We start from the raw sequence: 13,998 nt of genomic DNA on the forward strand, positions 1-13,998 counted from the left end.
GGTAATGAGCACACGATATGGTAATGAGCACACGCAGGGCCGTAAGTAGGGTTCTAAATCAGGGGAGGCAGGGGATTGGGGGCCGCCGATTGACTTTACGACTGAAAATGACACTTTTTAAATCCCAATTTATCATGTTTGTGTTTCATTTGTACTATGTAAAGAATCGTAATATGGTGTCAAAGACAAAGGTGCTTGTCTTCATTTTAAACATATATCCTATAATATAACATTTATATAATTTTATTTTCTTTTTTGCCAAAAAATCAGACGAGGCAGTTGCCTCGTCTGCCTCATCGGCAGTTACGGCCCTGACACGATATGGTAATGAGCACACGATATAGTAATGAGCACACACGATATGGTAATGAGCACACACGATATGGTAATGAGCACACGATATGGTAATGAGCACACGATATGGTAATGAGCACACATGATATGATAATGAGCACACGATATGGTAATGAGCACACGATATGATAATGAGCACACACGATATGGTAATGAGCACACGATATGGTAATGAGCACACGATATGGTAATGAGCACACGGTATGGTAATGAGCACACGATATGGTAATGAGCACACACGATATGGTAATGAGCACACACGATATGGTAATGAGCACACACGATATGGTAATGAGCACACGATATGGTAATGAGCACACACGATATGGTAATGAGCACACACGATATGGTAATGAGATATTCACGTGGTCAGTACACAGCTTGGTTCGGATCGTATTCTGAAGTCATTTTCAGCTATATCTCTAGAGCCGTAGTGTTTAAGTGTATATTTCATAGTTGGTTTTTTGGGGGTTTCATTTCATTTTTATAATACCGTTGTACATAGGCGTAGCTTGGGTTCGAATATTACCGAGGCAGGGGGTCTGGAGGACTGTGCCCCCCAGAAGCTATCGACATTTTAACAACGTAAAAGGTGTTTTTTTTTTACCGAGGCAGCTGCCTCGGTTGCCTCAATGGAAGCTACGCCACTGTTGTATCGATATCTCTATCAAAATTTAACATGAAGAATTGGGCATATGTACCTTTAAAGGGACTGGTTCACGATTTAAAAAAAAAATAATTCAATTTTGATTGTAAGATAACTCCTTTAATGTTGACAGCCAAAATTTTGATCTTCTGAATGCAAGAAAAAAAACCTTTAGATGACATATTTTGATACTCAAATAATGTTTGAAATGTGAAAGATATAATAAACTTAGATCGATATCCATTTCTTTTGAAAATTTCGTAAACAAGAACATATCGCAAATTTTGTTTTCAAAACAATAAACTCTCTAAAATGAGTTTCTGTGATAATGTACATATATAACCTTAATCTTTATATGAAATATTTTAGATTAACATATTAGACAATAAATTTTGATCATTAAAAGTTAGAAACAAAAGTTTGGGGGAAATCATGAATTTAAAGAAGAATGAATTTCATCTAGTTACTGGCTGATTTTCGCTGCAAGCTATCTTGTAGTGACCGTAAAGTCTATCAGAGAAATACGAAAAGATCGAACTGGGACCCTGCCAACTTACATTCTATGTCGTTTTACACGAAGTTCACCTTTATTATAGGAATTCTATTTCAAAATCTTCTAGAGAGCAACAGGGTACAATTTTGTTAAATGTATATGCAAGAATCCTCACGTTTTGTTCACATCGACATCACAGAAAATTTTCAAATTTTATTTTTCCATTTTTAGACGGGGTCATCTATTAGTTTACTGTCAGTCGAGGCCTCAAAACGGAAGCCGTGCCAGGAACACATGAATTGAATATACGTGGAGGAAAAGAGTGCATGAATTGCGCTGATCATTTTGTACACAGATTTGAAAAATATAAGATCAATATTTTGAAAAAAAACCCAATCTTTTTATTTTTCATTGATTTATTAGATGACTTTGAATTATCTTTCAAACAGAAACGATTGTTGTTTTCATCAGCAAATATTCTTACTGTGTTTACAGAAGAAACCGAGAATATGCGAATGTATCCGGAGTTTGTCGTGTTATTTATTCTATGCACGCAAAACATAGTTTTAATGCAAGCCAACAATGTTACCCCCCCCCCCCCCGACAACTGTACAGGCGAGTTCTTTTGGACGTTTTTCTTATTTATTTTTAGGTCAAAGTCTCTTTTTCACTATATACTGTAGATTTGAGCTTGCCTCTAACTTTTATACATGTACTTGCTGGTGCATGTTTATCAAACTTCAAATCCTGATGACATTCAAGATTCATGTTGCTTTTGAAATCCAAAGGTCAAGGTCATTATCACACTAAATACCTATTGAGGCCATTCAAAGCTCCATACTTATAAACTATATAAAATACGTGGATGTTTTTACTTCGTGAATGCAAGCGTGCATAATTTTCCAAACTTCAACTCGGCCATACGCATCTTTGATGAATAATATTTTGACATTATATAATTTACAGCTCTTTATATTATATTATTTTTAAAAAGATGTCTGGCTTGTGGACTTGTATATTTATGATTGACTATCACATGTATATATCTTTCATTGCATAGGAAACTTCTAGTCCTAATGTGTGTCAAAAAATTTGAAATTATGCAAATAATTTGTTCAAATGTTTACAATTCACATGTACATATTTACAGTTCTAGTAGTTTAGAAACCATTTCTATGCCCCCGAGATCGAAGATCAGGGGGCATATTGTTTTTGTCCTGTCTGTAATTCTGCAATTCTCTCTGAAACTTTAACCTTGCTAATAACTTTTGAACAGTAAATGATAGAGCTTTGATATTTCACATGAGTATTCCTTATGACAAGACCTTTCCGTTTGTACTAAACCTTTTGACCTTGACATTTGACATACTTTTAAAAAGATTGGTATTGGTCATAACTTTTAAAAGGTAAATATTAGAGCTTTCATATTGCACTTAAGCATTTCTTGTGAAAAGATCTTTCTACTGGTACCAAGATATTTGTCTTTGTGGCCTTGGCCATCTTCGGAATTGGCCATTATTGGGGGCATTTTGTGTTTCACAAACACATCTTGTTTTATACAAGTTTGGAGTGTGTTTACATGTCCATCTCATTATAACCCTTTCTGTGATGCTGAAAATAGTGATGAAAACCCAGCATTGCAATTTATTTAACCCTGATCAGGCATCAGTCTGTATTATTAACTCAAAATCTCACATTGCAACAGTATTATATTCTTTACACAATCATAGTTCACTGTTCTGTATCGATGTTATTACTATTCAACAGTAATGCTTTTACAATTGTTAATTGTCCAGATACTGGTATATGCATAATATTCTATAATGCCTGAATTTGCAGCACTTCATGTTACATGTATATTGTTTCACTTGAGAAGACAGTTGTCTGGCTTGTGGACTTGTTTATTTATGTTGGACTGTAACATGTAAATATTTTTCATTGTATAGGAAACTTCTAGCCCAATTGTATGTCAAAAACTTTGAAATTACTATGCTACCATATATATATATATATTTTTTTTTACAATGTTTACAATTTACATGTTCTTGTTTACAGTTTTAGTACTTTAGAAAATTTCCTTTACTAAAGAAAGAATTGGAGTGTTTACATATCCACTTGATTTTAACCTTTTATGTGTTATTGACAGGTTGTATTGAGCAATTTCAAAGTATGCCATTATCAATTTTATCTTTAACATTTGGTTTCATTATGTTCGTCCATAAAAAATAAGCTATTAAACATATACTGTCATACGTCAACCTATCATATGTTATCTTTCTGTTCTGTTGACATATTAAACTTTGTTCCATACCTTTATCTATATTTCTTTTCATTTACTTTATTATAGCATTCATGCTTTTTCACAAGAGTTCAGCACCTGATTTAGCTATGAATCGCTGAAGAGCTAAGTGCACAAGTTAAAATGGTGACTCTCACTATAAGATACAAACCAAGAATATTGAGCTTTAATAAGGAAGGAACTATCTCACCAAGAATATCGAGTTCTGGATCATATTGATTAAACAAAACTGGCCACAAGACTAGGAGGTTACAATACAAGCATTCCTTTAGATATTCGTTTTGGCCTCAAAAGATATTTTTCATGGTTAGCAAAAACTTGAAAAAAAATATACTAGTAAAAGCTTCGTTTCAAGCAGATTTCCCCCCCAATTTACATATTAATTCTGAACATCAAGTGTTTGTTACATCTCATTTTGTTTTAAACATGATATTTTCTTTTAAGCAATCTATATGTAAACAAAAACAAGGCGCAAGCCTTGTTTACATAACAAAAAATTGTAAGTGCTGAATCTCGCTTGTAACTCAACAAATGATGTTCAAATTTTGGTTAACCATTAGAAATACCTTAGTTAAGTATTTTAAACAAAATGGAAAAATTAAATTTTCAGCTCAATTCGTGTTTACGTCCCTTTAACAATGTCAAATAAATATGCAAACATCCTCATTTAGAGTACATTCATATTTGTTCACGCCATGTCCCCAAGATTTGGGAGTCATACAGAGGTTCAAAGTTTTACTTAGACATATGCTATGAAAATCATCATCCCCAAAAACCAATGATTTATCGTGGCAAATTGATATGCAAGAGGTCTTTTGTGGTTTCGTGTAGATATAGTTTGTCGACATCATGATTCACGTCCCTATGAAGAGGCTACGATTGGTATTTAATGTTCTACACCAGAAAATGCAACTGTTCGGGTAAGTGATGTAAATCATATACATATAGTAATATAAATTGTTAATTAAAACCTAATTGTGCTGGGTTATTTTTCAACCCTCTCTCCACTGTACATAGTAAATGGATGAATTTTGGCAATCAAGGATAACACAGCCGTATAACATGATAATAATTTATTTACAGAAATGCACAATGAAATTTTAAAAAAAAGATCCGAGTCGACGATAGGTTATATGGTCTTGAGGCGCCAGGAAAACGGCAATGATGTTGCACGAGTTCTTATTCCACGTAATCCGAATGAATGTTGTCAATCCACAATGGTTTTCCCGGACAATACATTGAGTGCTAATGGTCATCTACAAGCTGAATCAGGTGCTAAAAGTGTTATCTCACGGTTACCGGGTTGTAGCGTCTAAACACACGTAAACCACCAAGGTAAAAATGTAAGGTATCATCTCCCACGATCACTCAACATGGGGGAAAATAACCACACAGGAATCATCTCCCGAGATCTCTCAGCATGGGGAAAAATACCACACAGATATCATCTCCCGAGATCACTCAGCATGGGGAAAAATACCCACACAGATATCATCTCCCGACATCACTCAGCATAGGGGAAAATACCAAACAGATATCATCTCCCGACATCACTCAGCATGGGGAAAATACCAAACAGATATCATCTCCCGAGATCACTCAGCATGGGGAAAATACCAAACAGATATCATCTCCCGACATCACTCAGCATGGGGAAAATACCAAACAGATATCATCTCCCGACATAATCACAGCATGGGGAAAATACCAAACAGATATCATCTCCCGACATCACTCAGCATGGGGAAAATACCAAACAGATATCATCTCCCGACATCACTCAGTATGGGGAAAATACCAAACAGATATCATCTCCCGACATCACTCAGCATGGGGAAAATACCAAACAGATATCATCTCCCGACATCACTCAGCATGGGGAAAATACCAAACAGATATCATCTCCCGACATCACTCAGCATGGGGAAAATACCAAACAGATATCATCTCCCGACATCACTCAGCATGGGGAAAATAACCACAGATATCATCTCCCGACATCACTCAGCATGGGAAAATAACCAAACAGATATCATCTCCCGACATCACTCAGCATGGGAAAATAACCACAGATATCATCTCCCGACATCACTCAGCATGGGAAAATAACCAAACAGATATCATCTCCCGACATCACTCAGCATGGGAAAATAACCACAGATATCATCTCCCGACATCACTCAGCATGGGAAAATAACCACACAGATATCATCTCCCGACATCACTCACACCAAACACGTTTTACCAGTTCTACTGCTAAATATAGATTTAAAACAACTCAGTGACCAGCGAAGCATAACAATAAAATATGGTCGATAGATTTACCATAGAAAATAAGAAATAACGAAACCGAAGTAGTCGATAAATATATTATGTAAAAATATCTAAAATTGGCACAATATTGTGACAATCTGCGTTACCCTAAATGAGACGACTCTTTAAGTTAGCAAGAAAGCTTCTCAAGTCTCTTCGTAAGGTATTTGGTAGTGTAAAGAAGGGAATTTCTACACTTAAACGTTGAAAACTTCATGAAAGAAATCAAGCACACACGCACGCACCGAATAATCTCATTGGCATTGATATAAAAGTTCAAAACATTCAAGATACCACTGTATTTGAAATGTTTGTTTGCATGATTTACACATAAAATAGGGGGTCTAATCAAGTTCAAATGTAAAATATTGATGCATTACAAATTTTACACTTGGAAAATATCAATTGCTGCTTCAATAAAATTACATATATGGACATTGTACCCTCAGTAAAGATTTACAAATTAAAATAAACTTCATAATATGTTGACTTAATGTTTAAAGTGTAATATAAACTTAAAAATCATATACCATACGGGGTGAATTTTCTGAGTAGAAGCAAAATTGTAAATATCACATTGGCTGATTTTCTCAAGACAAAGAAGAGTTATCTCCCATAATATAAGAGTAAAATTTTACAACTTCTGAAAATAATTTACAATGGCATTTATGATTTTACTGTTTGTTTTTGGGGTGTTTTTTTGTTGTTGTTGTCACTCTTGGTTTTCCTTTGCTATTCATCTCTGAAAAAAAATAAAGAAATGCCTAATACAGGATCTCTTTGATGTGCCATTTTACATTAATTTCTGCATTATGTCACGTTTCCCAGTAGAAATAGGAGAAAGATAACTGCATGCTTCCTGCTGACATCTTATATATAGCAATGATCCAAGTCCATACCGTTTTTCGTCCTCACAATGTCTTATGCGTTGTTAAATCTAGTGGTCTACCACACGCAGCACAACCTTTTTCCAAATTGTCCACTAGAATTCCACAACTCGTCTCCAACAAATCATCTTCTCATGCTCTTCTTCCGATTCCTCACTCTCTGATGCATCAGATGGATACGTTTCTTCATTTCGTAGGCATTCTTGTGAATTATCACCAGACGAACATTTTTTCTTGATTCATCCAACTTCTCCTCCATCACCACGTTGTTATTGGCATCAACATTCACTATCTTACGTCCAAGGGATAATGCATAACCTTTCTTAGCATTCTGTAACCTTTGATGACGTTTTTTACTAATAATTTTTCCTGATTTTTTCCTGAATGACTCTGGCATCACAATTGTTTACATTGTTTACTGACCCCCTTTCCTGCTCTTAAAACACAGAAGAGTTCCAAACAACTATAAATGAGAAAACCAAAACCAACCAAAGTAATTTTTTTTACCATGGGAACTCTTCAGTGCTAAAGGTAGAAAAATTTGTTTATATCATCTGGCCTTAAATCCTTTATTTACTTGACAAAGCCTCGTCCTAGACTGTGAATCTTGTCCCCTTAGTGGAATTTCCAAATCCGACACTCGTACTAACGAAGGGTTCTATTAAACCCCACATGGGTGATGTTGGTCTCACACTGGTGATTCGTGAGATCATACAATCAAATAGAGATACTCTTTAAATAACTGATGGACACTATAGAAGGAGACCCTTACATGGTAGCGTTGTTTGTTTGGTACCGAGGTAGACTATCAAATGAAGACCGGTCTGGGTACGTTGCTTGGTGGTTAGAACACTGAATGCAGGGGTTCCAGATTTGATGCCCGACTCAACAAGTATTTTCTGACCCGGCAATAACAGTCGTATATTATATGGTAAAACTACTGCACTTTTGCCTCTGACTCTATTGGGTATGAGAATGTAGACTCATATAATATGAAATAATTCTTCAGAATTGCAAATACATTACAGTGCATTTTGCATCGCAAATTGGGGGGGGGGATGTAAAAAATAAAATTTAAAAAAATACAGAAACAAAAAAGAGAGATATGAGTTCAAAGATATGTCTTGGGTTCTGGAAATGACCTCTGTTTCATCCTACTCAGTGTTGATCTTCCGATAGAAATTTCCGCACACTCACTTGAAAATTTCCTTCTCGAAACGTTCCAACAATTCCTCAAAACACTGGTAATGCAAGCGAAGGGGTCGCACTCAACAACAAACCAAGCCACCAGTAAAGATACTGATGACGCAAAATATAAAAGTGACGTCAGGAAAATCACTATTGGTTGTATATAAACGCCATTCAAATTGATGATAATGATCGCAAAATACGACGAAGTCAGAAGAAAACACACCACTGAGGAACTTCGGAAGAACCGAAGTGCCCGGATGTCATCTCCACGAATGTGTTTATCTATGGCTGCGATATTATTATATGGTTTTTTACACGACATAACTGTGTACAGGATAATCTCCAGGACGAAGGGAACTGCTGTAGTTAGGATGGTCTGGTACACCGACCACACAACTGCGTGAACGTTCTTAGATGTCAAATCAGTACTGCACACTCCCAAATCTACAAACACACAATTTCACGTTTTATCAGTATACTAGTTTGCTTGGCTATAAAAGTACATACTTGTATCGCATATACTTAGATCTTACCTCCTGCTAATTAGTAACAAATTTGTTAATTAATCGCAGTCATTTGAAAACCACACACATTCCCTACATAGTCAGAACAAGAGTTACTGCCCTTGATTTGTTTATATTGGATCTTCAAAATGGCAGCTGGTAGAAGCAAACGTTTAACAGACACATCAGACGATGGAATTGTTAACAATAAGTTAAGGTTGAATTCGGAGAACACAATTAAATCCAACCAAAAGTGTGCAAATATTCGACGGGAGTACTTGTTAGAAAAACAGCAAACCGTTTGACTGAACACCAAGCTAACGCTATAAAACCACAAGCAACAGCCTATATCATAGCAACTACCGGTGATTGCGCAAGGCATTTTGGTAAGCAATTTCTTCACAGTCAATGCTTGGTCAATGCTATAAGCTCCCAAGGTAATAATATAATGTTTGTTTACCGAATATATATTATAGTTCCCATGAAAAGAAGCTTTCCAAAAAATTAAAAAACCCAATGCAAGATGTATGAAACAACTAGCCATCTCCAATTTATAGAATGGCAAATGATCTTATGCAAAAGAAGTCAAGGTAATGGCAGTATGTGGCCCTTAGATTTACGGGATTTTCACCATCTGTCTTTGTTCATGAATTGTTCTTTTATCATGACCTCAAGCTTTGTCATCAGTCCTTAATATTACCAAGTCCCTATCCTATATACAATGTAGTTCAAAAGTTGTGACCAATTAATTGTAACTTCTGTAACACACCTGCCACTACAATAAATAAATAACTTATTTAGTTGTGAACCTTTACTCAAACTGGAATATAAATGCTAATTTTGTGACAGAGTTTTGGCAGTTTTCTTAAAGCTGATATGGAATTCCCATGGACATGCGCTGTGCTCCTTTGTTAGTTGACCTGTTTTTATATTCTTATGAGGCAAGATTTATTCAAAAGAAGCTTCTACTTGAGAAGAAAAACTACCTTGTTGTGGCATTCAAGTCAACATTTAGACATATCGACGACGTTTTATCTACATATTAACGACGTTAATTTTCATTCATATGGTGATTCGATATAAATCCCAGTGAAATCGAAATATTTGAATACCGGTATACTATTAAACATATATTTTAACGGCAAACTAACAACCCAACTTTATGACAGACGGGATGATTTCAGCTTCTCCATCGTCAACTTCCAATATTTATGTAGCAATATTAAACATAAAACAGTCATCAATTTTTATATGTTTTTTATCATATATGTTTTTTTATGTGAAGTGATGGAATATAATAAACAAAAATTATAAGTGTTGAATATAAAAATTGATGACTGTTTTATGTTATTATTTCATAAGAAGGGTAGCTGCAAATACTCATCGTGTGAAGAATTGCAATCTATACCGAGTTGTCTTTCATTTTCAATCTATAATGCAAGGTAAATCATTTCACAAAACAAAATGCATAAACACCAAACGTAATCTGCATTTAAGCTTTTTTATTTACAAATGTAAGTACATGTACATGTATTCATGAAAAAAAAAAATACATTCCTGTGGCATACCTGTGTTAGAGAACTAGCGTTTCTCTAACATATGTCATAATTATTACTTTCATGCTTGGGTGCAATTCATTTACAAAGATTTTAATATTTCATGAACATAAACTGAAAATAGGCACATGTCAAAATTTCAAATTAACGTAATCGATAAAATATTGATAGTTTTAAGTCAGTAATTATCATGCCGTGGTTGTATTGTAATGTGATATAATACACAATGTCAGTCTTGATTATTTGTCTCACTGTATGGCCATGAAGCCTGGAAACATTATAGAATTTAAATTCTGGATTCATACATTGATTTTGATATCAATAGGAAGGCTGTATGCTACTGCTTTTTCCCATTAATCTGGTGAAATACATATAAACAAAATAATTCCGCGCCTACATCTATTCCAGATTAAAATAATCACTTCTGCTTTGACTGAAAGCATATTTCTGATATTCGAACAAATATTGCAGACAAAATACCCCGGTGTCGTATTTCGTTACACGTTAGGTCCATTCGAGACTTTGGTGAAATCGAGATAATCTAATTAGTTAATGATATGAAATTAAGGAGATGTAACTTAGCGAGATCTCTGCAATCTTTGATGAGGGACTTCTAAGATTGTGACCAATACTTTTCTAGACGAATGCACAGCTTCGGTTTAGACTTTTTCGTGCGCTTTAGTCATTAGAGTTTGCAGTACGAGCGATTCGCGCTGACTCACGATTACTACAAATACATGCAAGAAAAGCTTTTTTTCCGCGTTGTTGACTAAATCATGCAAAACTATTCGAATGGTTCACGAATTTATTATACGTTTATTGTAATTTGAAACAATGCATGGTGTTTATTTAAAAAAAAAAAGTTTCTCATCCCCTATGCATTAATTACTAACGACTCCCCTCATATTGATACCCCCTCCCTTGATACCCCCTCCCCGGGTAGACTGACTGTGTAGTGAGGGTTCCCCGGGAGAAGGCTCACTATATAGGCTCACTTTATAGCCGATCTGCATATCTATGGCTCTCTGGGGAAACATTGGGACAAACCAGAGAGCTACAGATCTACCCCTTATACATCTTCCCAAGTCAAGGGTTTCTAATCCGCCCCGCTCCAGAGCTGAGTGGATCAGAAACCCTTAACTTGGGAAGATGCCCATTATAAAAAACTTCGATGTACGACGCAGGAAAAATGCACATGGTTGAGGCTTTATATCGTTGTATTCTTGCATTGTCATCTCATGAATTTAATATCAAAAACTTCCTAACATATTTTAATATTCATTAAAGCCCCCATGCAACCCGAAAATTCACAGCTTCAAATGATTTCGTATGTTGACGTAGCCATGTTAGGTAGTCGGTCAATTTGAACCCTATTGCTATTTGTATCAATTCATAATATTCAATACGAGTGATGTATTCGGTCTTCATTTATCACAAACACGAATAATTAATAAAAATTAAATAATATTTATGTACGACTAAGACATACCTGTACGACTGGGACATACCTGTATGACTGAGACATACCTGTACGAGTGAGACATACCTATGGGAGTGAGACATACCTATGGGAGTGAGACATACCTGTGGGAGTGGACCATGCCTGTACGACTGAGACATGTACGAGTGAGACTTACCTGTACGAGTGAGACATACCTGTACGAGTGAGACATACCTGTGGGAGTGAGACATACCTGTGGGAGTTAGACATACCTGTACGAGTGAGACATACCTGTGGGAGTGAGACATACCTGTACGACTGAGACATACCTGTGGGAGTGAGACATACCTGTGGGAGTGAGACATACCTGTACGACTGAGACTTACCTGTACTAGTGAGACATACCTGTGGGAGTGAGACATACCTGTGGGAGTGATACATACCTGTGGGAGTGAGACATACCTGTGGGAGTTAGACATACCTGTGGGAGTGAGACATACCTGTACGACTGAGACTTACCTGTGGGAGTGAGACATACCTGTGGGAGTGAGACATACCTGTACGACTGAGACTTACCTGTACTAGTGAGACATACCTTGCAAGACAAGGAACTGATCTGTGTAGCTCTCATATTCCTGCTTATCAATGAACGTGTGGATTACTGCATCCCTGACATTGAAGGTCTGGGCGAGTTCAGGATACCATACAATGGTTTTAAATATTTCGCCAAGGGCACCTGTTGTATGGTTGTGCCATAGTTCTTCAGCAACTGGCCTTGAAGGACAACGGAGAAACATGTTGAATCCCACCTCAGTCTGTCTCAGCTGAACGATCTTGATGTGTAAACGATCTTGAAACGTGTTTTGAAATAAGAAAGTTGGGTTCGGCAAGGCGTGTCTCCCAATTTCGTTCCTCAACAGAACTGAATACCATCTGGGAAACAGAAAGTCATCTGTTGTCATATTTTCTCCGAGAGGATGATAGACCAGAGAAACATTCAGGTGACCTGTAAAAATGGAATATTTCTAATGACATAGTGAGGAAAAATAACAATCTTTAATTTTAAACTCAAATTAAAATGTTAAGGCAATCCAGAGTGAAGATCTGTTTTTATATACAACATTTATATTTGTATGGGCATGCATTTTTCGTATGTTTGCACTTAGTACATATATGCAATCTAATATTACACTCAGATCTTCAAACCGTTACACTCGAGAACGGTTAGAGAAAATCTTATTTTAATTAGATCGTACATCTACATATATCTATAAATAAAGAACAGACCCTTTTTTAAGGTTAAACGAAATTAACATTGAAATAATAAACTTTATCTTAATATCCTGAACGAGTAGGTTCTGTCTGACAGCTGCCATGTTGGTGCTGTGGTCAACTAGATGTCGCTGCAATCGCTTGCGTAGAGTAAACACTTCGGTGGTGAAAGTGTAACCAGTGAATAATGCTAGAGTATATATATTGCAAGGTCTTAGAGCACTATGTTCTAGAATATTTAAAATTATGAGATTAAATGCATATCACAACAACTCCAAATTTTGAAGAAATCTTTAAATATATATTTGGGATACAAAGGTAAGATAAAGAAACCTCCAGAACATTTCGATATAGGAGGAGGGGGACTGCCAGTCAGAGCATTTGTTTTAATTTCAAAATACTAGTACCGATATTCCCCCGAACATTGAAGACACCGTTTTGCAGTACAAAGCTTAGCTTAACTAGGTGAATGTGATTTCATGACAGGTATCGACAGCAATGTACCTTCTCCGCGAACACTCCCAGACTCGTACTGGCAAAATACGACTTAATGCCCATAATCCTTTCATTAGAGGCATTATAATTTGACAAAATCTGGTAACTGGAGTAAACTGGAGCTACATGCTTCCTAATCTCCATATGCTCTTCCATTAACTCATTACTTAAGTTAACTCAACTGTTGACATTTTTAAAATCAGTGGTGGTTCATCAAAATTAGAGAAGTATGGCTTTACGAGAAAGTTTATTTGGAACCGATTCTGGGACACTGCCATCAGGGCAGGAACTATCTATCTATCACATCACCCTTTAGGATTTGGAACTTCGAATTGTTTTAATGACATATTGACATAAAGTACACTCTTTAGCACGACACGACTCGCAGAAATGTTCTTTTCTAAAAAAAAAAAAAAAGAAAAAAAAAAAAAAAAAAAAAAAAAAAAGAAAAGATTATTGTGTTTCTTATGTACCAGAATGTCTTTTAAATTTTTGTCTCTTTTAAAAGCCACTATGGGCATATGTCTAAAAACGTTTTTAAGGCGGTC

At 35.8% G+C, this 13,998-nt stretch overlaps 1 protein-coding gene across 1 annotated transcript in view; it reads right to left on the bottom strand.

The window, feature by feature from the left end:
- Positions 1 to 6,385: 6,385 nt before the first annotated feature.
- Positions 6,386 to 13,998, bottom strand: part of LOC125647502 (uncharacterized) — a 41,673-nt gene continuing 34,060 nt past the window's right edge. The window contains exons 4-5 of the mRNA XM_048874187.2: positions 12,279 to 12,689; positions 6,386 to 8,627 (exon numbers count right to left, since the gene is read on the bottom strand). Of these exons, the coding sequence (XP_048730144.1) occupies positions 8,104 to 8,627; positions 12,279 to 12,689 (935 nt within the window). The 3' untranslated portion in view covers positions 6,386 to 8,103. The remainder of the gene's footprint in view (positions 8,628 to 12,278; positions 12,690 to 13,998) is intronic.

This window comes from Ostrea edulis, chromosome 6 (assembly GCF_947568905.1).
Source record: "Ostrea edulis chromosome 6, xbOstEdul1.1, whole genome shotgun sequence".
Classification (NCBI taxonomy): domain Eukaryota; kingdom Metazoa; phylum Mollusca; class Bivalvia; order Ostreida; family Ostreidae; genus Ostrea; species Ostrea edulis.